The sequence below is a fragment of the Cibotium barometz genome, chromosome 17, assembly GCF_041138505.1.
Source record: "Cibotium barometz isolate CiBa-2024 chromosome 17, ASM4113850v1, whole genome shotgun sequence".
NCBI lineage: Eukaryota > Viridiplantae > Streptophyta > Polypodiopsida > Cyatheales > Cibotiaceae > Cibotium > Cibotium barometz.
Genome location: NC_141062.1, coordinates 12,532,580 through 12,559,610, shown reverse-complemented (window position 1 = coordinate 12,559,610; position 27,031 = coordinate 12,532,580). Strand labels below are relative to the sequence as shown.

The window sequence follows — 27,031 nt, the reverse complement described above, 5'->3', positions numbered from 1 at the left end:
GGGTAAGCACGTTGGTGATGCAAAGATCATGAAGGTGGTGTGAGAGCTCTAGTGCCTTCCCCTGGATGGCGGCAACCACCGCCTCCAAGACCCACTCCATCTCCGGGGCTGCACTGAAGGGAAAGGAGGAGATCATCGCGCCACTCTCTGGTGTAGAAGGTCTAGAGTCATGAAACACCACACATATCTAAATGGGAGCTACTGTCTCCTCAAAATGTATGTCCCTTCATCTCTCATCCTCCCATACAAAAGAAGACATCTCCCAAGATATATGGTAACCCAACTACATACAAGCAACCAAGAGAGTGTTAGAAGTGCATCCCTTGCGAGACTACTCTTCAAAGTAGTCACCTTTAGTCCAAACTTTCACCACCGGTCTCCTACCCAAAAAAGAAACTGTAATCGACAAGCAGACCCAAGATCTTGGGAGGCCAACCTAGGGACTCTGGCGGGAGAGCCCTCCCCATGGAAGCAGCGATGGTCATCTCTACCAGCTCCGAGAATCAATGAATCAAGTGGCGGACGGAGCTCGTCGGCTACCTCTGCTCCGGGTTGAGTGCTGGCGGAGGGTGACGAGAGTGCTCTGGAGAGGCGGAGGGAGGGGGAGAGAGAGAGAGAGAGAGAGAGTTGAGAGAGTGCAGGAGGGAGAAAGAGAGAGGTTGGCCTATGCGTGGAAAAGAGAGAGAGAGAGAGAGAGAGAGTGAGAGACTGACTTACGATGAGCGAGCACGACCAGCACGACCAGAGAAGCGGCGAAGCCCAACACGACCAGCCCACGAGCGCCCGCCGCCGAACAGAGAGAGCCGCACGCACGTAAGAAACAGAAGAAAAAAAAACGTGATGTTGACGTGCGTTCGCCCTTCACTTTTTAACCTACATTAATCAAACTCCCACGTTCACTAACGTTTGGAAACGTTTGGAACGTTTCAAACGTTTGGATCCTTTCCAAACTGCGTTTGGATGCAACCTTGTTGAGGAGTCGTCCTCCAACAATCAGCTTGCCCAGCAGGGCACGGTTCTAAATAGCTGGGTCAATGAGGCCTAGCGCCCCTCAAAGTCATGGCTGAATGATCACTCTCATGCCACCTTGGCCCTAGTAGGCCTCCCATCACTACCGGCCCATAAGAAGTTCTGGATCAACCGTTGTACCTGGCCAATACAAGCTCAAGAGAAGGCCCAGCACGAAGTGACGTACCACATAGTGGCAAGAAGAACCTGGTTCGCCACCACCACTCTACCTACAAGGGAGAGTCTCGCAGAGCTCCAATATAAAAGCTTCTTCTAAGTACTCAGAAGAAGAGGTGTGAGCTACTACTCAAGAAAGATATCAATGCCCACCTAGCATCCAAGATAGCGAACTGGAGTGCCCCTCGGGATCCACTGGAAAGCCTGAACTGGGCACCAAGTCGGGGCGGGTGTAGAGCCTACCCAAAAACCACACAACTTGTGTCAGTTGATCCATGCTCTTGATGCACGACAAAAGATCTCAATCGCCTCCACCAATCTCTGGAGATTCCCCACATCTCCTGAAAGGTAAGCCGTTGTATCATCTACAAACTCTGAGTCAAGAAGCTCCTCGTGATGGCAGAGGGGGAGATGCAATCCCTGAAGCCCGAGCTGCGAGAAAACTGCACATGGCCTCAACGACGAATAGGAAGAGGTAGGGTGGCAGAGGACAGCCATGTCGTACCGAGCGGGAAAGGGGGAATCTGTCGCCACTGGCTCCCTAAATGAGAACCTAGCTGTGCGAGGCTGAGTTGAGTCCTAAAACCCCACGAATCCACTTCACGGGGAATTCCATACGGCACATCGTGTCCTCCAGAAAGCTCCAATCCACCCTAGTATAAGCTCTCAAAATCTAGTAGTAGCACTACGAGGTCCTGCTGTCTCATCCTGGCCAACGCGGTCGCCTCCCAGAAGGTGAAGATATTATACAAGATGCTCTAATCCTAAACAAAATAATCTGAGTGTCATGAATCAAGTCCGAGAGGAAGGGCTGAAGTCTCCTACTAATGGATTTGGACAAGATCTTATAGGTGGTCCCTAGAAGAATGATGGGTCTCCACTGCCGGATCTTCAATGTGTCACCACCCTCCTTAGGAATCAAATGCATCAGACCCTCTGAGAGCCTCTCCTGTGAGCAGGATCTCATTGAAGGAGCCTCTCGAAGGCGCCTTCCATGAGGTCCCAGTGACGAAGGAAGAGAGAGACAGGAAGCCCATCCGCCCCTAGGCATTTGCCCCTAGGCAATGCCGTCAACGCCTCCAACAACTCCTCCGCCATAAATGGGGTCAATAAGAAGCACCAAAGAGAGGGGGGAACCACCTCTCGTGTGCCACCAGACCCTCTCGCGCACGTCCATCACCTGTGGGGATAATGGGGCACCAGTGAGAGGAGATCGGAAAAAATCCATGGCGTTGGCTCTTAGATGGGGGGGGATCAAAAACAATAGCTCCATCCTGGCCACGCAGCCTGCGGATACCATCTCTCCTTCCGTGGGGGCCGGCTATAGCAAAGAAATCCCCTATTTCTAATCAAAACTAGCCTAGGTCCAGAATGAAGCTCTAGCATGCTACCTGTACTCTACCCTCCTCTCCTCAATGGATCTAATCTCCCTGCGGGCGGTAGCAAGCTGACTCTCGATCCATGGGCTATCTAGGGAACTCTCCTGGAGTCGCTATAAAGATGCCAAACCCCTCCTCGGACTCCTCTCGTGCTCTCGAAATCCCTCCAATCTACTCTAGGCGATCTCCTGTAAGAAACCGTTAATCTCCCCTAGGCCCTCATCCACTGCGCACACAGCTGCCTGAGATAAAGTCCAGTCCCGCCCATATCAGCTCTATCCTGCTCTGCAGATCTCGAGGTCCTAACTAAGGCTGTCCGGAATCCTAGAGCTCACATGCCTGTCATGCCTCCAGGGGTCCTCTAGGGACAAGATAATTGGGGCGTGATCTAAAAAAGTAGTACCTGCCAAGATATCAATCATGCCCCTACGGCCACAAGCCCACTCATCAACATAAAACCTGTCAAGTCTAGACAAGTTGGGGCCGGTGCTCCTCCTATCCAAACGCGAGAAGCTAAGACTCGCAAGGTTGCGCCCAAACTCTGGAAGATGCCAAGGGTCCTGTCCTCTGAGTACCAGCATCAGCTCCTCCCAGGCAAAGTACTCTACTCTTGAGACTGTGGCCGTGCCTCCTCCAAGTCTATCCTCTGCTGCCTCAATCATGTTGAAGTCACCGCCTATGCACCAAAAGTCGGCTTGGGGGAGGGCCCGCCGGACTGTGCTCCAAAAGAGGGCTCTACCTACAATGGCGTTTGGGGCATAGACATTGAGGAAGCCCACACTTTCTTCTCCAATCAGAATGGTAACGCACTATGCTCGCCCAAGAACTACGACTCCTAAGCCTATCACACTGCTGGCAAAAGCTGCTCACTGACAGAAATACAAACTCCTCCCTGCATCCCTGAAGGGCCAAAGGATGGAGACCAAAAGGTGTGACTCCTACCTGGTAAAATCTTCCCGTGTCAGCGGGTGAAACCCTCACCAAGGTGATGCTCCTGGAGGAAAAGAATGTCAATAGGTCCCCCAACTATAGATCTCTACAGCTCTCCTCTGAGGACGCCTCGTCTCTAAAAGCACTGAGGCCCCCCTAAACCCCAAATGTTCCATGAGACTATCCGCATATCAATCTCTGTGTGAGGCAGAACTAGCAAAACTGTCATCCACTCGAAGAGTCTTGGGCAAAGGTTGAGACAGGGAATAATCACAATTCGTCCTAGGACGAAGTCTCGCCAAGTGGGCACAGATCCTGTCCTCCATGTGGCGCCACTCTGTCCGAGCGCGAGAGTATGCATACTCCGAACTGCATCGGTCACAATGGAGGTACCTGTAAGAAGGGGGGAGAGGTACTGTGACCACAAAAAGCAGCACCTCCAGGCTAGAGGTCACCATCTCTCTATCCTAGTTTCTGTGGCTTGAGCCTCCAAGCTCCATCCTAGCCAATGGCCATAGATGGGTGAGTACATCAGTGATGCAAAGATCATGAAGATGATGGGAGAGCTCAACTGCTTGTCCCTAGATGGCGGCAGCCACCAAATCTAAGTTCCACTCCATCCTCGGGGCTGCACTCAAGGGGAAAGAGAAAATCATCGCGCCATTCTCTAGCGTAGAGGGTCTCGAGTGGTGAAAAACCCCACATACCAAATAGGGGCTACTGTCTCCTCAAACATATATGTCCCTTCTGCCGGCATGCATCGGAAGAAACTATAATCCATAGGCTACTCCAAGATGCTGGGGGGCCCACCTCGGGACTCTAGCAGGAGAGCCCTCACTGGGGAAGCGGGGAAGCTCATCTCAATGGCACAGAGAAACGATTAATCCAGCGGCGAATGAGACTCGCCGACTGCCTCCGCTCCGGGTCAAGGGCTGCTGGGGGTCAACGGGAGTGCTCTAGAGACACAAAGAGAGGGGGGGAGGGCGGGCTTTGATGCGGAGGACGAGGGTGAAGGAACTGTTGCGGGTAAAGACGGGGGCGAGGATGGAGGAGGAGGGGAGGGGACAAGGGACAAGGCGGAGGGGGGCGGGGGGAGCGGAGAGGCCGGAGTGGGGTGCTACTGAGAGAGATCCGTCGGAGAAGAAGGCTGCTGGGAGAGGCTCACCGGGGGCTCAGTGGGGTCTACCGGCCTCACTGGGCATTGAGAGTCGAGGGAGGCAGGGCGGCTACCAACAATTTTGCAAACCAAGGTCAAGTCAAACTCCACCTAGTAGTAGCCAATAAAAGATCTCTCAGTTGTCCGCGTGCAGGGCGGCTACCAACAATTTTGCAAACCAAGGTCGAGGCCTCTAATGTAGCAACTGTTGTGGCAAGGATCTGAAAGTCCGCTTCGGAAAAGGATAAGCAAGCAACAGCAGCCTCGGTTGGGGATGATGGGGCGGAGATGAGAACGCCCCGAAGAACCTGAAAATCAACCTGTGAGAAGGAAACACGGTGGAGGGAAGGCAGGGAAACGGGGAAGGAAGGGGGAAAAGGGGGGGAAGGGGGGGGGCGCTGAAGGCGGGAGAGAGGAAAGAAAAACAAACGGGGGAGGGAAGGAAAAACAAAGAGAAGGGCAGCATGGGGCAGCAAAAGGGGCAAGGGAGGGGGGGTAAGATAGATGGGATATGTACCATTCACCTATGCATGCAGCAGGTTTCATGGTTGATCCCTTGTTTCAAGCAGGCAATCAATACACAGATTCAGAGGTGGCAGATGGATGGGACATAATTTTGGAGAGACTTGAGCCTGACATTGCAAAGCAGAGAACTATCAAGGATCAACTGGCAGATTACAGGGCTTGCAAGAGGAGGTTTGGAAGAGCCAATGCTTTGGCAGATCGCTTCACCACTAATCCATGTGTTTGGTGGGAGGACTATGGGGCAGACACTCCAGAGTTGCAACAATTGGCCATCAAGATTTGTGAGCCAAGCGGTCAATTCATCTTGTTTGGAGCAACTATGGAGCTCATTTAGCCATATCGCTTCAAAGAAGCGAAACCGGCTTGGCACTCAAAAGACCAATGATCTAATTTTTGTGAGTGCCAATTTGCATCTTCTTGAGCGAAATGAGAACCCCCAATCTTGGAAGCATTGGTCAAAGGAGGATGAGAAGGGTTCAGAGGCAAAGGAGCATGCCAGTTTACCGCCTACGCCAATAGCTACTTTGGGTGAAGCAAGGGATAGCGGCTCCAACGAGTTTCTCGTCTATGATGATTTGGGCTCAGACGATGTGCATCTCTCGCAAGTTTGAGTCTGCTCATGAGTTCCAAACTTGGCTGATGTATTTGCACTGTACTTTCTATTCTTAATTCAACAAGAAATTGACTTCATCTTGAGGTGTCCTTTATGCAAATTTGAGAAAGTCTCGCTGTTGAGTTTGTAATTACTAGTTTTTGGTTCTAAAGTTTAATTTATCAAGTATATGTGCCATTTCCTAGCCATTTCCATTTCCCATGGTTGCTGTTTCCGTTTCCGAGGGGGGTGCCGTTTCTGTTTGCGTTTCCCATTTCTGGTGACTATGGGTGGGGCAGGCACAGGCGTAGGGGAAAGGGGAAGCAGGGCAGCGCAGAAAAAATGGGGGGGCTCAGCGGCGAATGGGAACGGGGAACGGGCTGGGGAGGAGGGCGCAGGGGGGTGGAACAAAGGCAAAAGAGGGGGGGGGAGGGGGGCCCGGGGCGCAGAACAGTGCGAAAAAGGGGGGCAGAGGAGACGAAGGCAGTGCGGGCACAGACCAAGTAAGAGGGAGGGGAAGCAGGCAGGATAGGCAGGCACAGGGGGGCAGGCGCAGAACAGCACAAGAAGGGAGGGGAGGGGGGGGGTGGGGGGGATTCAGAGGGAGCGCTCGACTTTCAGGAATTTATTCTCTTGGATTAGTAACTTGTTTAAATTCTCGCTATGATTGCACCCCCTCTTCTCCTCTCTGCCACATTCATCTTTCTCCTCCAGCCATCTTGTCGTCTCCACTATCATTATATTAATATCTATTTTCAAGGCATTTGCCATGCTCAGTTTCAGCTTGCTTTTTCTAAGCTTAACATACCAGTAGCAATGCAGAGACATGGCTCCCTGTATCTCCTCTCTTCCACGTTCATTTTTCTCCTCCAGCCATCTTGTCTTCTCCACTATCATTATATTGATATCTATTTTCAAGGCATTTGACGTGCTCAGTTTCAGCTTGCTTTTTCTAAGTTTGCCATACCAGTAGTAACAAATTGAAGAGACATGGCTCCCTGTATCTCCTCGAGTGGTCCAAATGGAGATGCCATACTGATCTACATGCCAGGGAGAAGGCTAAAAACAAAGACAAACTGCCAGTTTTGGGTGTGCATGTGCAAGCGCGTGCACACCCGTGTGCATGTAAGCATATCTTTCAGAAAAAAGAAAAGCACTAATTCTATGTTGAAAACTAAGACGAGGTGTCAAGCATGAAGAGGGCAACACATGAAATTTCTTCCCACCTATGTCCCATGACATCAGCACACAATATGCATTGCCTCCAAGGAGGCCCTGCATGCAACCTAGAACAAGAGGAACACATCTGCACCTAGGCAACTTCCATTGACTACCATCATTCTCTCCTCTCTCTGCTCATCTGAAGAGCAAAGGGAGCCAAGACTTGCAGCTATGCGGTCACATGAAGCAGGTGATAAAAGATGAGATGGGAGAGGAATTGTGCCCGCCTACTTGATCTGCTATAGGCCCTACATGAGAGTATAAGAGCTAAGCCCACTTGCATTCAGAGAATACAAACGCTTGAAGCAAACAGACCATGAGAACGAATAAAGACAATGAAAATTCAAGAATTGCATAAAGAAATAACTCATGTGCAACGCAATGAGCATATCAGTTAATTTACAAGGGCATCATTCATATCTAGACGATGGCGAGAGACATTCTGCAGGTAGGCTACCACTGGTCACCCCACCACCTGCAGAATGCGTACGGCCATTCTGGCCCATCAACACAACGGGGAGCAACACATCGTAAGCTCGGGTAGGCAGTATCTGATAAATAAAATGTTCGTTCCTCATTGATGAGACTTCGGGCTTGAGACCTGTCCATGCCTCATACAGGGTACAATTTGGAAATGTTGTTGTATGCAATCTGTTTTGGGCACAATGGGGGGCAACACATGGTAAGCTAGGTTTGGCAGTATCTGATAAATAAAACATTCGTTCCTCATTGATGAGACTTCAGGCTTGATAACTGTCCATGCCTCATACGGGGTACAATTTGGTAATGCTGTTGTATGCAATCTTTTTGGGCATAACATACTCTAGAAACAGTCTCTTCTTTGAGCGATCTAGCAGCATTCATAAGTGTCCTGTTCTTCCTCTCTATTTCGGACACAACTTGCTGTAGAAACAGCCTCTTCCCAGTAAAATTGGGCAATCCGGAAACTTTGAGCATTGATCTAGCAGCATCATCCTGTTCTTCCCATCTGGAAGTCCATTTTGCTGACGGGTATAGGGAACTGTGTATTGATGTTTGATGCCATGCAGTTGGCAGCAATAAAGCTGCAAAGTCTTTGGAAATGTATTCACCACCGTTATCCGTGCGGATTGCCTTGATTGAAAGATCAAGTTGGTTATGCTTGGAAGTGATCAAGCAATTCTGATTTGTGCTGTAGAGAGGCCACGATGGTTAACGGGTGTAATGAACGTTTCATATATAAACATAATAAACCTTAGAATAAGAACATATATTAAAAGATACTAATGAAGCCTCATCTTAACTGACGCTGCCCTTTTGCATAAGACAAGGCCTTTCGGCCTATATGTTTAAACAGTTTCATATATAAACATAATAAACCTTAGAATAAGAACATATATTAAAAGATACTAATGACGCCTCATCTTAACTGACGCTGCCCTTTTGTATAAGACAAGGCCTTTCGGCCTATATGTTCAAACTTCACTTCAGTCCTGGGTTCACCCTACGTGGTTACACGAACTCCGACTATCTCACTTATCGTCCTCGTGTACTGTGTAATTGTGTGATCTTGTAATTAGTCTGTCTATCTGCTAATTCTTACACGGCTGGTATGCAATTTGATGACAACTAGCGTCCATGACAGACCATGAGTAAATTTAGCTGCATTAATACACAAATGTAATATCCTTTTGGGTGGCTGGATATTGCAATTACTAAGAAAATACATGTAAATATCATATCCCCAAGAGGTGGCCTACATGCAGGTGCTGTATCTGTTTTAGCTTTACTTTACGCTACCATAGCCTATTCCGGACCCTATGTAGAGGGCACATAAGCAGAGGCAAGGAAGAATGTTACCTCCAAGTAAGTAAGCTGCAGCGGAGCACAAGACTCGCCTAATGAGCCTTGCTTCTTTTCGGCTTCCGTAGGGGCATTTGCAGTCCGAGCAGCAGCAGGCGCCATAATTGTAGACCTTCTCACACAACACCTGAGAGGGCTGCTCAGCCAAAAAAAACACAGAAACCTTACTACAGAAAAGTGTTGGTTATTCTCCGGTAGTACCAAACTGCAGAAAAATGCACCGCATTTCGTGAACAGAAAGCAATTACCTGGAAAACCGAGATGTGCAAGCAGTGCACCGTATCCGTTGTTGAAGAGGGAGTTGGTACGAAGGGTCAAGAGGACGATGATGATGATGATGATGATGATGATACAAAAACGCAGAGGAGGAGAGGGCCGCCATGGAGTATGTCAGGAAACTTGCTTATTCCGGACAGAGATTTGTGTGTGCGTCGCAGTGTGTGATGATTGAAAGATGGTGCGGCTCTACATTCTCCACATGGCTCTGATGATCTTCTTACTCCCTATGCCTACGTGGCTACTTGCCACCTTTTTTTGTCACCTACTTGACATACCCAACAGACTTCGACACGTGGCGCCCAGCTTGCTTTGTCCGGGTCCACTACTGACGCTAATAGGCATGTCCGTTCGCCTAGGTACAAACCAAACAGGTTGCCTTTTGTGGGTATAAAGATCACATGCCACTGTCCACGTGCGCGTAAGCGGCGTAAGCGATTTGGAAGAGCAGTTGGATCCCATTGCAAGGACCGGAGTGCAATGGGACGACCCGAGTTCGATGCCATCGCATTGCGCGACAAGGGTACCGTGTTTTGAGCCGATGGATACACTCCACTTTCCAGCAGCAAACACAAAAATCACATGCCACTAGGGTAGATTCAAACCCAGTACGGCCACTTTGGGAGATAAGGGCACTACCACTAGGCTTGCTGGTCCCCACCTTGCATGGACATGAATGCCCATGTTGATGGTGGCAGGGGATAAAGGTTTCTTGGTTATATGTAGTACGCCTAAAGAGATCATGCTAACTCAGCTAATCAAATAAGTGCCCGAAAGTTCAAAGTGTGAATGCATAGTAGTCATCCAACAATAATCCCTTCGATCTAATCTAGCCCTCACTAAGGAAACCTCACTTTTACTGTGTTTTAAGTTTACCTTTATATTGAAAAACTAAAAGTATAAAGATAAGGCCTACCCGTGGTTATAAAGGCCTACTCATGGCAAGTATGCCCTTGAATTAAAAGGTTCAAATTACTATCGCATGGTTATAAAGGCCTACTCATGGCAAATTAGCTCTTGAGTTGAAAGGCTCAAATTACTATCGCATGGTTATATACTCATGGCAAGTTAGCCCTTGAATTGGAAGGCTAAAATTAAACCACCATTTCAATGTGAATTCAAAGTTCATACTCACTTTTTTTCTAAAACCTTATCTTCTTTCCTTTAAAGAGTTATTTTTTTATACTCAAGGATAAACACCCCTTGGAAGGGTACAAGAGCCTTTAAATTATATAGGCCTAGCAGGTAGTATCATTATAATCGATGAAAAATAAATTGCCTTCTTCAGTAGTTGGCTTTAGTTTATTTGTTCAGGAAAAATATTTTTTTGAACATTAGGAGTAAAAGTGAGAAGGAGGGAAGCTTACTGATGATCTTTTTAAGGTCTCCAGTGTCCACCTTCACGGCGGTGACTGCATTCATGCAAATGGGATGGATCTATTTGTTACATGAAATGCATCTATGTAAGCTAGGATTTCCAGTTTGCAAAATTAAAGTTTTTGTTTAAGGTGAAAAAACTTTATATGTAGAAATATAAGTATTTCTTAGTTTCATCAATTATAACCCTCCTAATGTCAAATTCAAAGGTATCTTTCAAAAAAAACGAGTAAGCTTTTAAAATTTATATCCATGATTGCCATGTACCTTTGTTTAAGTTTATTCTGCAACAACTAGAGCCTTTGTTAGTTCTTTGCCTTGAAATGGCAAAATTTACCTAGTGCTTTGCTCTGTAGCGAGCTAGAAATGGGGCTTGGAATGCAATCTGAATCCAAGTTTTACTATTGTAATTCTCTTATTCTTATGAAATGCATGTTGCTTAAATTAAGGCTTTATATGTCTCCTCTTGAATGCATAATGCTTAAATTAAGGCTTCATATCTTGCTCTTACACATGTAAAAGTTAGGGGTTCACTAGTATATGGTCGTGTTGCTCCACAAGAATCAAATTGGGGAATAACAAATAGAAAAGTCTTCAATTTGGTCATCGGTTTGTCAAACTTTATGTTATATTGATTGTCACGTAGGCTGTAATGCCTGTGAGTGACCGACGGGGCAGACCGGATGGCCATGTCCGGGGTTCAGTGGGAGAGGACGCCCATGCGGAGTCATGGGCGGCCAGGCTAGTGTGGACGGCAAGCCACACACTATATAGCCTGGGGGATGAGGGGCAATCCTCATTCTTCCTCTATGGCTGGGTGGTGAACCAAAGGCCGTCCCCTCTCGTGGTAACGCCCGTAGTGGCGTTACGGTTATCTAACACTAATGTCACGTAGGCTGTAATGCCTGTGAGTGACTGACGGCAGACCAGATGGCCATGTCCGGGGTTCAGTGGGAGAGGACGCCCATGCAGAGTCATGGGCAGCCAGGCTAGTGTGGACGGCAGGCCACACACTATATAGCCTGGGGGATGAGGGGCAATCCTCATTCTTCCTCTATGGCTGGGTGGTGAACCAGAGGCCGCCGTCCCCTCTCGTGGTAAAGCCCGTAGTGGCGTTACGGATATCTAACACTGGTATCAGAGCGTGGTTCGAGGGGATCGTGAGAGTCCGCGCGTGAACGGGGGACCGAGCCCACTCGATGGTTTTCATCCACAATCTTCTCACCCTTATCTCCACAAGGGAGTGTGTGGAGGGAGGCGGCCAAGATTTTGAAGGGAAGAACTCTTTCTCTCTCTCTCTCTCTCTCTCTCTCTCTCTCTCTCCCCGTCTCACACACAGCAAGCAGCATTGCAGGTAAGCAAAAGCAATTTCGTTTTGTTTTTTTTTTCTGCATGGAAATTGTTTGCCGGTTGAAGCTTGTGTGTGGGGGGGGGCGAACACCAGCCCCACTGTCTGCCGTGGAAATTGTCAGCGAAGAAAAGCAAAGCTTTTGTGTGGGGGGGGAGGCGAAGAGCAAGCCCACGGAAATGGCAGCCCCACGAGCTGCGTTAAAGCTCCGTGTGGGAGCTGTTGTGTGTGAGACGAAAACACACTGACCTTTGTGCGCCGTCGAACAGCCTTGCGAGGGAGTCTGCGTGCAGTGACGTCACAGGAGGAGGCGCCCAGGCAGGCCAGGCCAGCCCTTAGGCGGCCAGCCCAGCGGGCAGCCAGGGCGGCGGCAGCCCCATGACGGCGCCCAGGCAGCGGGCGGCCAGGGCCACGGCCAGCCAGCCCTTAGGCGGCCAGCCTAGTGGGCGGCCAGGCAGGCGCCAGCCCAGCGGGCGGCCAGGGCCACGGCCAGCAAACCGGCCACCAGCGGCCACCAGCGGCCAGAAAAAAGAGGAGAAAAAAAACCATTTCTTTTTCTGGCCACCAGCGGCCAGAAAAAGAGGAGAAAAAAAACCATTTCTTTTTTTTATATATTTTCATTATTCAATTTTAATAAAAATTAAAAATAAAAAAAATCAAACAAATGCTCTCTCTCGGCTGGGGAGGAAGGATAATCCCCGCAAGAAATAATCCCGGCAAGGCACAGCCTCTCGATCATTTTAATTTTTGTTATGAGTTGCAGGCATTTTTCTCGTGGATCGGAGCATCCCGGAAGCGTCCTTGTAGAGGCTCGCAACGCAACACAAATCGACAGGCAACCGTAAAGGGGGGTGACTATTCTCTCTCCACACTGCTCATTTTATTAGCGTTTTTTTTAGTAATTTTCGAGTTCTCGCATTATTTTTTGCAAGAATTAAAAATGTCTGCTAGGCGTAGTGTGTCCCCACCGCCTTCTACTTCTCTAGGTTTTTCCTATCTCTTGTCCTCGGTCTCGCGGGTTTGACCCCAACCGAATTGTCAGGCCGTACATGCCCGACCGTTGTTCGGTCCGGAGTACGCTCGATCACACGTGATCTGCCAGCGCCCTCCTTGTTTATTGACCCCACCTTAGGACCCAGCGAGCCCGCAGGCCGCATTGGCTGATGACCCCTTTCTGGCCGATGAGCCAGAGGACATGAACACTGACGTCGCCGAGGGGACCAAGGAGGACCTCTTGGATTATGACGACAACAACTATGACCTATTGGACCCTGCTGATGTCCTGACAGAGACGGAGCTCTCTAGTGGACTGTTTAAATATCTTAATGCCAAATTGAACACTATGGGTAAAGTCCAGGCTGATTTAGTCACGATGCTACAGAGCATCTCCACACGGTTAGATGCACTGACAGCCGCCTCAACTAGTACTCCGACTCCTCGTGGTAGCCGAGCTCCTGCGGGGCAAGGGTGAGCGTAGCCTCGCCAGTAATTGTAGGAATACAAGTCGATGCGCCTGCGGGGCCGTCCGTAGCGACGACAGATTCGTCGTTGTTAAAAGACTTAAAGCCGCCTAGTTTTGGTGGCGAGGAAAAGGAGAGAAACAAGGACTCAGTCAATATGTTTCTAGCGAAGTGGTCAGATTTGCACGCACTGCGACAGCAGCCTAGCCGTATACAACCCGTAGAGGCTAGTCTCTCATTAACCGGCAAAGCGTACAAGTGGTGGATGAGTTTGACAACTCGCCCTGCCACTTGGACGGAATTTGAAACAATGTTTCGAAAAGAATTTTTGCATGTTAATGAGGCAGAGAGAAGCTGGGAGTTATGGGACAAGTGCTCGATGGAGAACAAATCCCTAACTCAGTACATCTCAAACTACAGGGAGATAGTACTCAAGCTAAAGGGAATCGATGCATTCCAAACATTGCGAGGCTTTAAGAGAGGCCTCAAAGATGATTACCTTGAGTACGTAGAACCCTTACAGCCTAAAGACTTAGCAGAGGCAATTCAATATGCACAGATATTTGATGACATCAAGCGCCGTAGTGCGCATGGTGGTTCTGGCAGGGCCGAGAGTAGTGAAAAGAGGAGGTCAGGCCTCAAAAGAAAAGGGTTCCGCAGTGAGAAACAAGGGGATAGGACGGACCAGGAAGGACAGGGTGGTCATTGGTCTAAAAAACTGCGACCATCCAGGAAAAAAAGAGACACCGAAATCCAAAAGAAAGAACCGTATATTAAAGGGCGAAAGGAAAATCGCTGCTTTAATTGCAATGAAGTAGGGCACACGAAGGCTGAGTGTCCAAAGCCTAAAGCCAGCACGAGTGGCAACGAGCCGAAAAAAGATGGTAAATCTTCTAGGCAGTTGCATACAGTGTAGAGACTCTCTCTCAGTTCCGCAGAGTTCAGAGAGGTGACAGTGTGTCATTGTGAGCATCACGCTTGTTCAGTGACACCAGCGATGTGCCAACCTACTGTAGGTCCGCATGACATGGTGCGCATGTATGGCACATAGGTGGCCGTAGAGTCAGTTTTTATTGATGATGGAGCTAGCCACAACTTCTTGAACTACTCGTTAGTCAAGAAGTTGGGATTGACTGAGACCCGGAGTGATCATGAATATACTGTTGGCCTAGCCAATGGATATGACAAAACGGTATGGAATACTATAGTATTGGGGGTCCCATTATCTATGCAGGACTATGAGGCTCCGCTTGACTTTCAGGTCATGCACTTAGCCAGAGCAGACGTATATCTAGGCAGGGAAAGGCTGTATGGCTTGGGCCTAGTCTAGCTCGGAATTACTTACATAATACACTATGTTTTGAGCACGGAGGTAGAGTCATCACCCTACAGGGCGACCGTACTGTCCCTGCCACACCACTTATTTCCTCCATGGAGTTGTGTACAGCGGTCCGCAGAGACCAGATAGCAGAGGTATATGCTTGTTACGCTCTTTTGAATTCTGTTTCCGTAGATGAAACGATAAATGATGTTTGCATAGACAAACAAGAAAAACAAAATAACCTTGGACGAGACCCACTTTTTGAAAACCCTGTTTGGCATGCATGTGATTCAAACAAGAAAAAAGCCAAGGTGAATGAGACATTAAAGAAAAAGTACGTAGATACTTTAATGAATTTATTAGAAGAATTTCAGGATGTTTTTCCTGATGATTTACCAAATGGTTTACCACCATCTAGAGAAGTAGACCATGGCATCGAAGTTATGCCAGGATCAAAACCTATAAGCAAACCTGCTTATAGATTAAGCCACTCCGAGGCACAGGAGGTGGAAAAACAATTGACGGAATATTTGAACAAAGGCTTTATTCGGCCTAGTTCAAGTCCGTGGGCATCGCCTATTCTTCTGGTAAAGAAGAAAGACGGATCTATGCGGATGTGCATAGACTATAGGGCTCTTAATCAGATAACGATTAAGAACAAGTATCCAATGCCACGCATGGATGAGTTGTTTGATCAACTCTATGGATCGAGATACTTTACAAAAATAGACCTGAGATCTGGGTATCATCAGGTTAGAATAAAAGAAGAAGATGTTGCGAAGACAGCATTTAGGACCCGTTTCGGGCATTTTGAGTTTTTGGTTATGCCATTTGGGCTAACCAATGCTCCAGCAACATTTATGACGCTGATGGACAATATTTTACGTCCATATCTGGGAAAATTTGTAGTAGTTTTCCTAGATGATATTCTTGTGTACAGTAAGACACAGAAAGAACGCATAGAGCATTTGCGTCTCGTATTCGAGTTGTTGCGACAGCACAAACTATTTGCAAAGAAGACCAAATGTGAATTTTTTGAAACAGAAATTCACTACCTTGGCCATATTATATCCGCCGATGGTACGCGGATGGAGCCAGAAAAAGTAGAGGCTATTCTTAAATGGCCAGCGCCAAAGAATCTTGAGGAACTGCAGATTTTTCTTGGCATGTGGGGGTTCTACTGACAGTATGTGAAGGACTACGCGAAGATCGCAATCCCGTTGACTGACCAGTTACGGTCAAAACTAAAAACATTAGTTGAGGGGACGCCCAACAGAAGAGCTTTGATAAGCTTAAGGTGACCGTAGCAGCTGCACTTGTTTTGACTATTGTGGATCCAAATGAGCCGTTTGTTTTGGAAACAGACGCTAGTAATGAGACCATTGGGGCCGTACTTATGCAAAGGGGACGCCCAATTGCATTTGAGAGTAAAAAGTTAGATCATGCGCAGCGTAACTACTCGGCTTATGTGCGAGAGTTACTAGCGATAGTTCATGCACTGAAAAAGTGGAGACACTATTTATACGGTGCTACTTTTGAGGTCCGGACGGACCATGAAAGTCTGAAATGGCTTTCAAGTCAAAATGAACTGAAGTAGAAAAGCTCGGTGGGCGGAGATTCTACAGGAGTTTGACCTTCAGATACGTTACCAGAAAGGTAAGTATAACGTGGTGGCAGATGCACTTAGTCGCATGCCACAGATTAATGAACTTAGTTTCACAGTCTTTAAGAATGATTTCTTGGAGTCACTACGTGGTCTATGTGAGCATGATCCATCTTTTACAGAGGTCTGGCGCGCTGTACGCGTACACACTTCTTCACAGACGCGACCACCTCCCTCATTGGCACGGATTGCTAGTCCGGAGAGACTGGCCGAAGGTGCGGGAAGGGAAGCGAGAGTTAGTCCGGAGAGACTAGCCGTGTCTTCTGGGTATAGTTTGGAGCCGGAGAGCTCTAACGTAGGCCCTTCATCACCTTTGACTGCCACGGCTTCAAAGGGGAGTGATAAACTTCGTCGGGGGGAGAAATATGCTAATTACTCCATTGACGATGGGTACTTACTCTACAAGGGTAGAATATGTGTACCAACTATTGGTGACTTTCGGGCCCAAATTCTTAAAGAAAGTCATGATAGTCCAAGTGCGGGTCATCCTGGGATTCAGAAGACCTATGCACTAGTAAAAAGACAGTTTTATTGGCCTAGTTTGTTTAAGGACGTCCAGACTTATGTGCTGAAATGCAGTAAGTGCCAGGTCAATAAACACAAACGTCTTAAAGTTGGAGGACTACTCCATCCACTGGAGATTCCTCAAGGGAAATGGGAAAGCATTTCCATGGATTTCATTACCGGTTTACCCGAGTCGAGGGAATGACTCGGTGTGGGTGGTAGTGGACAGGTTAACTAAAATGGCAAAGTTTATCGCCACGAAGAAAACTGTAAAAACGCCAGAGTTGGCAAAACTCTTTATTGAACATCTCTACAAGCTATATGGTCTGCCCGCAGATATAGTGTCGGATAGAGATAGAAAGTTCAACAGTCATTTTTGGAGGGAAGTCTTCAAAAAGCTGGATACTACTCTGAGTATGAGTACGGCAGATCATCTGGAGTCTGATGGTCAAACCGAAAGAGTTAACCAAATTCTAGAGGATATGTTGCGTTCTTATGTTAGTAAGAAGCAATCTAATTGGGAAGAGTACTTGCCCTTACTGGAGTTTGCATATAACAGCTCCAAACACTCAGCGAGACTGGATTTACACCATTCATGTTAATGTATGGATTCCAACCGAGATCTCCGATGGCTGTAGGCCTAGAAAAGGAGAAGATTCAATCTGTCAAGGATTTCCTTGAAGATATGGATGATATGCTCAGAGCCGCACGTGAGAGCATTCGTAGCGCTTAGGATCGCACTAAAACTTATGCGGATAAAGGACGAAGAAAGGTGACTTTGTATTCCTCAAGGTTCCTGCGCAGTCAGAAACCATGAAAATGAGAAAGTGTAATAAACTTTCTCCGAGATATTGTGGTCCTTTTAAAATCCTTAAGAAGATTGGGGACGTAGCATATAAACTTGAGTTACCGGAGAGTTCTCAAGTCCATCCTGTCTTCCATGTCAGTAAACTGAAGAAATCAGTTCACAGGTTAGAGAACGCAGTTTCTCCAGAGATTTTGGTGGACTTGATAGACCACATGAACCTGAAAAGATTCTACAGTATTGTGATAGACAAACCCGACATAAAGTGTACCAAGAGGTACTTGTTAAATGGACAGATAGGGATGAGGAGGTAGCAACCTGGGAACGCCGTAGTGCAATTTCCAAAAGGTTTCCCTAGTTTGTTTTCGAGGACGAAAACTCTTCTTAAGGGGGGGGTAATGTCACGTAGGCTGTAATGCATGTGACCGACGGCAGACCGGATGGCCATGTCCGGGGTTCAGTGGGAGAGGACGCCCATGCGGAGTCATGGGCGGCCAGGCTAGTGTGGACGGCAGGCCACACACTATATAGCCTGGGGGATGAGGGGCAATCCTCATTCTTCCTCTATGGCTGGGTGGTGAACCAGAGGCCGTCCCCTCTCATGGTAACGCCCGTAGTGGCGTTATGGATATCTAACATTGATTGTACAAATGATTACATAATATGTGTGCCAAATTCTTTTCACCAATTAATTAATTAGTGAGGGGCTTGAACCTTTGATTAAGTTTTTTTTTTAATGTTCTCCACTGTGTAAGTGACAACAGTTAAAGGTGGTGACGATTTGTCTGGAAGCATCTCCCTTCTGGAGACTTCGAATGGAGGCTATAACACCTAGTTTTCGGACTGGGCAGTAGCCCCATGTGCGCATGAGAGAGAAAAAGAGAGAGATCGATGGGCAGAGAGAGAGTGTGTATGTGGTGAGATTACGAATGAGAGAGTAAGAGATTACGTATGTGTGGCTGCAATCAAGAATGGCAAATAGAGAGAGCATGCTTGTGTTAGCTTTAAACCTGCTCTACGTCGACGAGGATTTGAAAGAATTTAAAAAAACATTACTAAGGTTTAAACCGTAGCACTATTTCATTAATTAGTGCACACTTGCGTACACTAATTAATGAAATGTGTAGAAGCCTAAATAAATAATGGGTCATGCCCGGTCACAAGTAACAAACAAAAACATCATTTAACCCCTATCAAACTTACAAAAATAACTTTTGTATTTTCATTTGGGCATCTTTTTTATTAATCCTAACCTAATAGATTTGAAAGACTTTTTATATGAAAACCATTTTTTATTTGTACTAAGTGCATGGAGAAAGAGGTATTGTTGGGGGATTTGAGAGGGGGAGGGCAATGTCTTGTACTTTCATTCAAACAATTTTTTGTTAATTTATACATAAGGTGAAATTGAAATTTTCTATTTTGACTTAAAAAACCTAAAGGATTTTTGTGTTTTTATTTTGCAATTTTATAGTTAATCATAGCCTGCTAGATTTGAAAGCCCCAAGAAAGCCCTTTATTCATACCACAAATACTCTCTTATTAATTAAGAAAGACTATCACCCTAATCAATTAATAGGAGATACCCTAAGGTTTTAACCGTATGTTTACTAGAGTAACCATAATAGCCCCCACCACTATGGCCTAAGAGTGATAAAGAAGTACTTGAATGAGAGGATTACAATGATGGGGGCTTGTGGAAACTATCATAAGTGATTGAAATGGAGTTTCAAACTTGCTACCTTGCCTTGGCCCTTCTTCCCCTAGTTAGAAAGGCCACACGTAGTGAGCTCCCACTATAACCTCCTTCCACCCACCTCCTTGTTGGAATTAGGGTTGCAGGAAAGCACACAAAGCTTGGAGAAGAAGAAGCAAGAATGCACACAACACACAGTGTATTAAATTGTGTCAATGTATAAAGATAAGTTAGCCCTAGAATATAATGGGCGTATATACAAGCCGGGGGAAAAAACCTCCTAAGGAGGGAAAAAGTGCCCCGGCGGTCCTAAGTGTGTTCGCACACATCACTGCCTATATATACAACAAATCCCCCTTGGGAGTGATGGCGTGAACGAGAGCTGGCACTCATGTATAGGGAAGTGCCATGCCCGAAGTAGATCAGTCCACAAAGGGGAGCAAGCCCAAAGCTTTGCGGAAAGCTTCAAACTTCTCACGAGGAAACGCCTTTGTGAAAAGATCGGGGCAAGGTCCTATGTTGGCACATATGCCAAGCTGATCTCTCCTGCTGAGAGTCTCTCCCTGACATAGTGATAATGCACCTCAATGTGCTTTGTGCGAGCATGAAAAATTGGGTTTCTCGCAACTGCCAATGCACTCTGACTGTCAGTGTAGATAGAGGTGGCAGACTCCTGTCCAACACCCAAGTCAGCCACCATAAGCCGTTTGAGCCACACACACTCAACCGTAGCTGTGAAAGCTGCCCTGTACTCAGCTTCACAACTAGAAGTGGCCACAGTAGGTTGCTTCTTGCTCAACCAAGATATGCATGAGCTACCGAGCATGAAACAAAAACCACTTGTGGACACTCTTGTGTCATAACAACCAGCCTAATCTGAGTCCGAAAAAGCATGTAAATCTGGCGGCAACGACCCCCCTTGGGATAAAACAACCCAAGATGTATGGTGCCACTCAAGTAGCGAAAGATGCGTTTAACTGCCTTCCAATGCTGAGACCCTGAGCTATGCATAAACCTGCTCACCTGTGAGACTGCAAACTAAATGTCCGGCCGCGTAATGCATACATAAATGAGGCAACCAACAGCTGTCTGATAGAGTGTGACATCAAAGTCTCCAGCACCATGAAGACTCAACTTCAAACTTGTCTCCATTGGAGTAGCAATAGGCTTGCAGTCTTCAAGGCCAAATCTCCGCAACAATGTCTCAATATACTTTGTCTGACACAAAGCCAATACCTCCATCACACTGCTTAAATTGTATCCCCAAATAATGATGCAAATGCCCCAAATCTGGCATCTCAAAAGAGGCATTCAAATCAGCCTTAAAATCAGCAATATGACTATCATTTGGTCGTGTGAGCAGCATGTCATCGACATAGAGAGCAATGATTAAATGTACATCATCCACACATTTAACATACAAAGTGCTTTCTGTTGGACTATTTTGAAAACCATGTGCAGTCAAATATGCATGTATCTTTTCATACCAAGCTCGTGGAGCTTGCTTTAAACCATACAAAGCCTTTTTCAACCTACACACTTTGTTTTCTTGCCCTCTTTGAACAAAACCACAAGGCTGCGATACATACACCTCCTCATGCAAATCTCCATTCAAGAACGTAGTCTTTATGTCCAACTGATGTACATTCCAACCATTATGAGCTACCAATGCACAAATGCTACGAATGGTAGTCATACGACAAGTGGGAGCAAAGGTCTCATCAAAATCAATGCCCTTTTCTTGAGTGTTCTAAGCTTGTCTAGCTCTTATTTTGACTAGTTATTTTTACGAGTTGGGAAAGCTTCCACATTTTCAAGCCACGAGTATAACCCTTTGCAACAAGTCTAGCCTTATAGCGATCAACACTGCCATCTGGCTTTCGTTTCAACTTAAAAACCCACTTACATCCAATGACCTTTTTACCAATAGGCAAATCACACAAAGACCATGTACCATTCTTCATTATAGCATCGTATTCACTTTGCATTACAGCCAACCAATTTTTTGATTTTTGTGCCTCATCAAATGAAAGAGGTTCTTCCTCTTCACACATACTAGACACAGCCAAAGCATAACAATCTGATGCATAAGAGGCATGCTGAAAACCTGAACGAGTACGACTAGAAATAGGTTCATCAATTTTACTATCACGCAAGGTTTGCACCAGCCATTTAGGCATACCTCTAGCCTGCTCATTTTCATCCCTATCCTCATAAATTACATCCTGTAAATCTACATCAAAAATAGACTGATCTATGATGTCATTTGAAATCTGCATAGGCTGAATATTTGCCTCATATTAGGACTTACATTTGAATTCCCACTTGTAAACAGAGGCAACAACGTATCAAATACATCCCGTGAGCTCACACCTGTCTCTTTGGTACATGATAACAAAGGCTGCACAACATCTTCCACAAAAACAACGTCTCGACTAATCAAGATACGCTTTGACTGCGGATGATACAATCTGTAACCCTTGCTCTCTCAGCACTGTAACCAACAAAAATGCATTTGACAGCCTTATCATCCAATTTTCTACGTTGTTGCACAGGCACTAAAGCATAGGCCAAGCAACCAAAGACACGCAAGTGCAATAGAAGGCTTCCTGCCATGCCAAGTTTCGTATGGAGTAACAGACTGCAAGGCCTTAGTGGGACACCTGTTGAGTACATATACAGCACACATGATAGCCTCATGCCAAAACGCATGTGGCAAAGCTTGGCTCTTGACCGTATATCGTGCCATCTCCATAAGTGAGCTGTTTTTCCTCTCAGCAACACCATTTTGCTGAGGGGTATACGGCACTGTACATTGGTGTTTTATCCCACGACTAGCCAGAAATGCATCAAACTCTTTAGACATGTACTCCCCCCCTCGATCAAAACAGAGGGTGCCCACATTACAATTGGATACATCTTCAACCATAAGCAAAAACCGTTTGAAGCACAAAAACACTTCGGACTTTGCCTTCAGTAGATATTCCCATGCATGCCTTGAGTAATCATCAATGAAAGTCACGAAGTACAAGTGTTTACCAAATGACGGAGTTTGCATAGGCCCACATACATCACTATGTACAAGTTGCAATTTGCGAGTGGCCCGCACAGAACCATCCTTTGGAAACGCAGAACGCTGCATTTTGCCCAAAATACAGCCTTCACAAACATGTTTCAATGGTGCCTCAAGAGGGGGCAATGAAGCAACCATATCAAATTTCTGCAAACGCAGCAAACTAGCAAAGTTTAGATGACCAAAACGAGCATGCCATAGTTTTGCATCTGAAACTGCCTTTTCATCAGAAACTGCATTTGCTGAATCTTCCACACACTTGTCATAAGAATTGAGCCTATACAGCCCACGAAACAAGGTGCCAGATGCAATAATCGTATCACCAGAAGTCAAATCATGAATAGTACATCTGTCATCCACAAATTTGACTATAAGTCCAAGTCTAAGTCTAGCAAGCGCAGAGACAGACAATAGATTCTTCTTTATCCCTGGCACATACAAAGCATCTGAAAGTGTGAAAGCGCTGCCATTTGCAGAGCAGTAAGCATAATTTTACCAACGCCCTTCACTGGGTAAGAAGCATTATTAGCACATGTGACGGTATTCCCATTAGAGACAGCCTCAAGACAAGTGAACATATCACGATGCGAGGTAATGTGCTTTGTAGCACCATTGCCCTTCATCACTGGTGGGGGTAAGAAGCATTATTGGCACATGTGACAGTATTCCCATTAGAGACAGCCTCAAGACAAGTGAACATATCACGATGCGAGGTAATGTGCTTTGTAGCACCACTATCAAAATACCATACATCAGAGTCAACAGAAACTGCCAAACATGCATCATGTACACATGGGTCATACTGGCAATACACGCTAAAAGCCCATTCTGTATCCTGCACAACATTTGCAGAATGTGCATTTGTAGAAGCATCCGCTATTGTGGCTACATTTGACTCTTTCTTCTTTGCCTCTTTAGCCTTTAGCTTAGGGCAATTCTTAATGACATGATCAGTTGCCTTATAATAGTTTCACCTGATTTTTTTCTTGCCTTTATTAAGAGCCTTCTCAGACCTATTGTTGCTACCTGCGGAAGGAGAAGAAGTTGCAGACCTACTAATAGGAGAAGAAACAGTGGAAGGGACTACCTGACCACTTCTTCTCTGTTGGGCTTCTCTATTGGGCAGCAACAAATGCCTGATCAACTGCACGCTGCCTAGCCCTGTTTTGCCTGGTGGACTGCGCTTCTTGCAAGAGCTTATTAACTAAAGTATCATACTTGACAACATCAGGTCTGTCCTCAGTAACAAGTCTCCACGTGGAAGCAAAAGTCTGATATGACTCAAGTAAAGCATCAAGAACAGTCTGCACAAGAGAATGATCAGGAATAATCTCACCTGCAGAAATCAACTGTTCCTTGAGATCTTTAATCTGAGCAAGAAAAACATTCATGTCATCATCTTCCTGCATAATCTTCGATTCTATCTCTTTACGCAGGTAAGAGATTTTTGCCTTGTTTACGACCTGCATACAAACCAGCTAGAATATCCCAAGCCTGTTTTGCTGTTTTAGCTGAACGAATATGTGGAGTGATGTTACGTTTGACAGAAAGTGCAATTAAGGCATGAGCCTACGCATCTTTACCATCCCAACGAGCTTGTTCAGGAGTGGGTAAAACAGCAGCAATAGTAGAGCTGCTAGAACCTGCAACATCCTCAACAGATCCTACATCCACAGAACCTGGACGTACATCCATACCCTGCACAATGTTCCACACTCCTTTTGCAACCAAAACATGCTGCATCATGTATGCCCAAAGTGGGTAGTTGCTGTCTCCATCCAATTTGTCATCAGCAGACAACATGCGAAATACATCCTTGCTGTTCTCAACCATGGCCAACTGACTGAAACTGATGCAAAAGCTACCTGTAATGAAGCAAAGACTGAACAGAAAACAACTCGTGCTATGTAGCACGGTCCACAATAGAATACGTATGCCTGTTTTGCAGAAAACTACACTGTCAAAATTTTTACACAAAATGACGAAAACACCTGTACAGAACCTGTAATGCAAAAACGGAGCCCGAAACGACCTCAGATGCAATTTCTGAGAACGCATAGCACTACGGGCTTATTTACAGAGTATAGGGACCTGTAAGTGCTCGTGAAAGCTCACCTCAATCGGAGAGCGTGAGTCGGAGGGTGCTAGCGGCGTAGCCCTGGGAGCCAATGCCTTCTCTGATACCAATTGTTGGAATTAGGGTTGCAGGAAAGCACAGCAAGAATGCACACAATACACAGTGTATTAGATTGTGTCAATGTACAAAGATAAGTTAGCCCTAGAATGATAGGCGTATATACAAGCCGGGGAAAAAAACCTCCTAAGGAGGGAAAAAGTGCCCCGGCTGTCCTAAGTGTGTTCACACACATCACTGCCTATATATATGGCAACACTCCTGCCCCCTTCAAGAGTCTCAAATCTTACTCACGTGGGTGTGGCCACACTCAATGATCTCCTACTCCAACTCCCTTCCACCCACAACTCCCGCCCCCTTCAAGAGTCTCAAAGCTTGCTCACGTGGGTGTGGCCACACTCAGTGATCTCCCACTCCAACTCCCGTCCACCGTGGACCTCCTCCTTCCCCCTTCAAGGAACTTACACCTTCTCCCCTCCAGTGCAGTGCCTATGGCCTCTCTACTCCATCCACTATAGTTTATAGCATCTCCTTGTGTGCCTGATTACGACCTCCTTCACATAACTCACACGTTCCCCCCTCTAATATAGTGTCCATGGCCTCTTTAATCCATCCACTATAGTTCATAGCATCTCGTTGTGTGCTTGATTAGGACCTCCTTTATCCACTTTAGCCAATTTGCTCGCTGAAAGATCCCTATCCCCTCCGCGCAATGAATTCTGGGGTGCTAGCATACAATGAGTTGTGTAAGAGCACATCATCAAGACCCTCTAGAAATCTCCCTATTAATATTTTGTCAAGAAGTTGTCTCTGGCACTGCAGCTTGAGTGGAGATATCTAACTCTATTGATGTAGTCTCTGATGGTTTCTCCTTTCTTCTATCTAACGTTATGCAACTACTCCATCGGGCTCCATCTGGTGCATTGCCGAGAATATCCTACCTTGAAGGCCTCTTTCAAAGCTTCAAAGGTGGCCTTATCCTTAGCTTTTAAGGATGACCTGAACCATTGGCCTTCTTTGCCATCAAGGGTGAGGCCGAAGGCACTCACCTTGACTTGATCTTCTACATGGCCAAAAGCTTCACAAATCTACTTCAACGTCTCCAGGTGTGGGATAGGATCTCCATTCCCATCAAAGTTAGTGATAAGCTTCGAGATGTTAGCGGGTTTATTCTGCTCTAATCTTGGTGCAAGTGCAGGTTGTACTCCTACTGGGGGCGTGATACCCGCAACCACCCCCTCCCTATTTCCATGACTAATCTTAACATTTATGGTTTCAACCCTGCCATAGCTAGAGTGGGTGTAGCTTGAGGAATGTTTGGTGGAGGAGCAGGGCTGGGAGAATAATATACCATAGGAGGTCCTTGTCTGATAGGTGGGTTAGCAGAGTCTCAGTATGTGTACCCATGTGTGTCTAATGTAAACAACCCCTAAAAACGTTATTGTTTCTTTATGTGTGTGTGAACACTCATTTATGTGAGTAAGTGAGTAAGAGTGTGTGAAGCCATTCTTAGAGTGGTTAGAATAATATCTAGATATTATATAGCTATTTGAAATAATCTATGATAAACGTTATTGTTTCTTTATGTGTGTGTGAACACTCATTTATGTGAGTAAGTGAGTAAGAGTGTGTGAAGACATTCTTAGAGTAGTTCAATAATAATAGCTATTTGAAATAATCTATGATGTCACTCAAAGGAGCCTCTAAGGGTATAAAAGCATTGTACTTAGTGAAGCTATCAATCAGGAGTGCAACATATCTCTCTCTCTCTCTCTCTCTCTCTCTCTCTCTCTCTCTCGTATTGTCTCTCTCTTCCTCTATCACCACTCATACAACATGGCTCTCCACCAACCACATTAGGAACTCACCTGTCTAACCCTAAACTACCATTTGGTATCAGAGTTGGCTACTCTCCTGCTTTCGCCAACTCAGCAGTACGATGGTCAGCACAACTACTGGTCTAATAGAAGAAATCGCCCTTGGATACATTGCCCGTTGCCAATAGATGATCATCGTCCGGACGCCTGCTACTGTGATAGCCACCACTGCTACACCTTCGTGCCACTCTGCTGACAGCCAACTCCATAGTCGCATGCGCGTTCCTCTGCCTGCGCCTTCTCTAGCCATGTCCCCACTACCATGAGTAGTGGGGAGCATTGCTGACTTGCCCGCTATACTACCTGTGCCTCAGCAGCCCCACATATCCATCACTTCTGCTAATGCCGATGACCTACGCGACAGTCCCCGTCTACTGCCACACCTCTAGCCCTCTCTAGCCATATCCCCACCACCATGAGTAGTGTGGAGCACTGCGAACGTGCCCGCTACTTCTTGTGCCTCACATATCCATCACTTCTACTGATGCCGACGACCTACGATAGTCATCGTATGCCACACTTGTTGCAATGCTTTTTTCCCACTTCCACCCACCCTGATAAGGTATTCATGTCGCTGTCACCTATCAAGTTTGATGCAGCTGCCTCATTGGCTGAATGTTCCCATCTGCTGCTGCAAGCTGTCAAGGTCGGCGCCCCCATCCTGCCT

At 46.4% G+C, this 27,031-nt stretch overlaps 1 protein-coding gene across 1 annotated transcript in view; it reads right to left on the bottom strand.

The window, feature by feature from the left end:
- LOC147629692 (Metallo-hydrolase/oxidoreductase superfamily protein) overlaps nucleotides 1-9,338 on the bottom strand; it is a 71,805-nt gene extending 62,467 nt beyond the window's left edge. Inside the window, exons 1-2 of the mRNA XM_086811232.1 lie at nucleotides 9,079-9,338; nucleotides 8,828-8,966 (exon numbers count right to left, since the gene is read on the bottom strand). Of these exons, the coding sequence (XP_086667358.1) occupies nucleotides 8,828-8,966; nucleotides 9,079-9,212 (273 nt within the window). The 5' untranslated portion in view covers nucleotides 9,213-9,338. The remainder of the gene's footprint in view (nucleotides 1-8,827; nucleotides 8,967-9,078) is intronic.
- Between the last annotated feature and the right edge of the window lie 17,693 nt (nucleotides 9,339-27,031).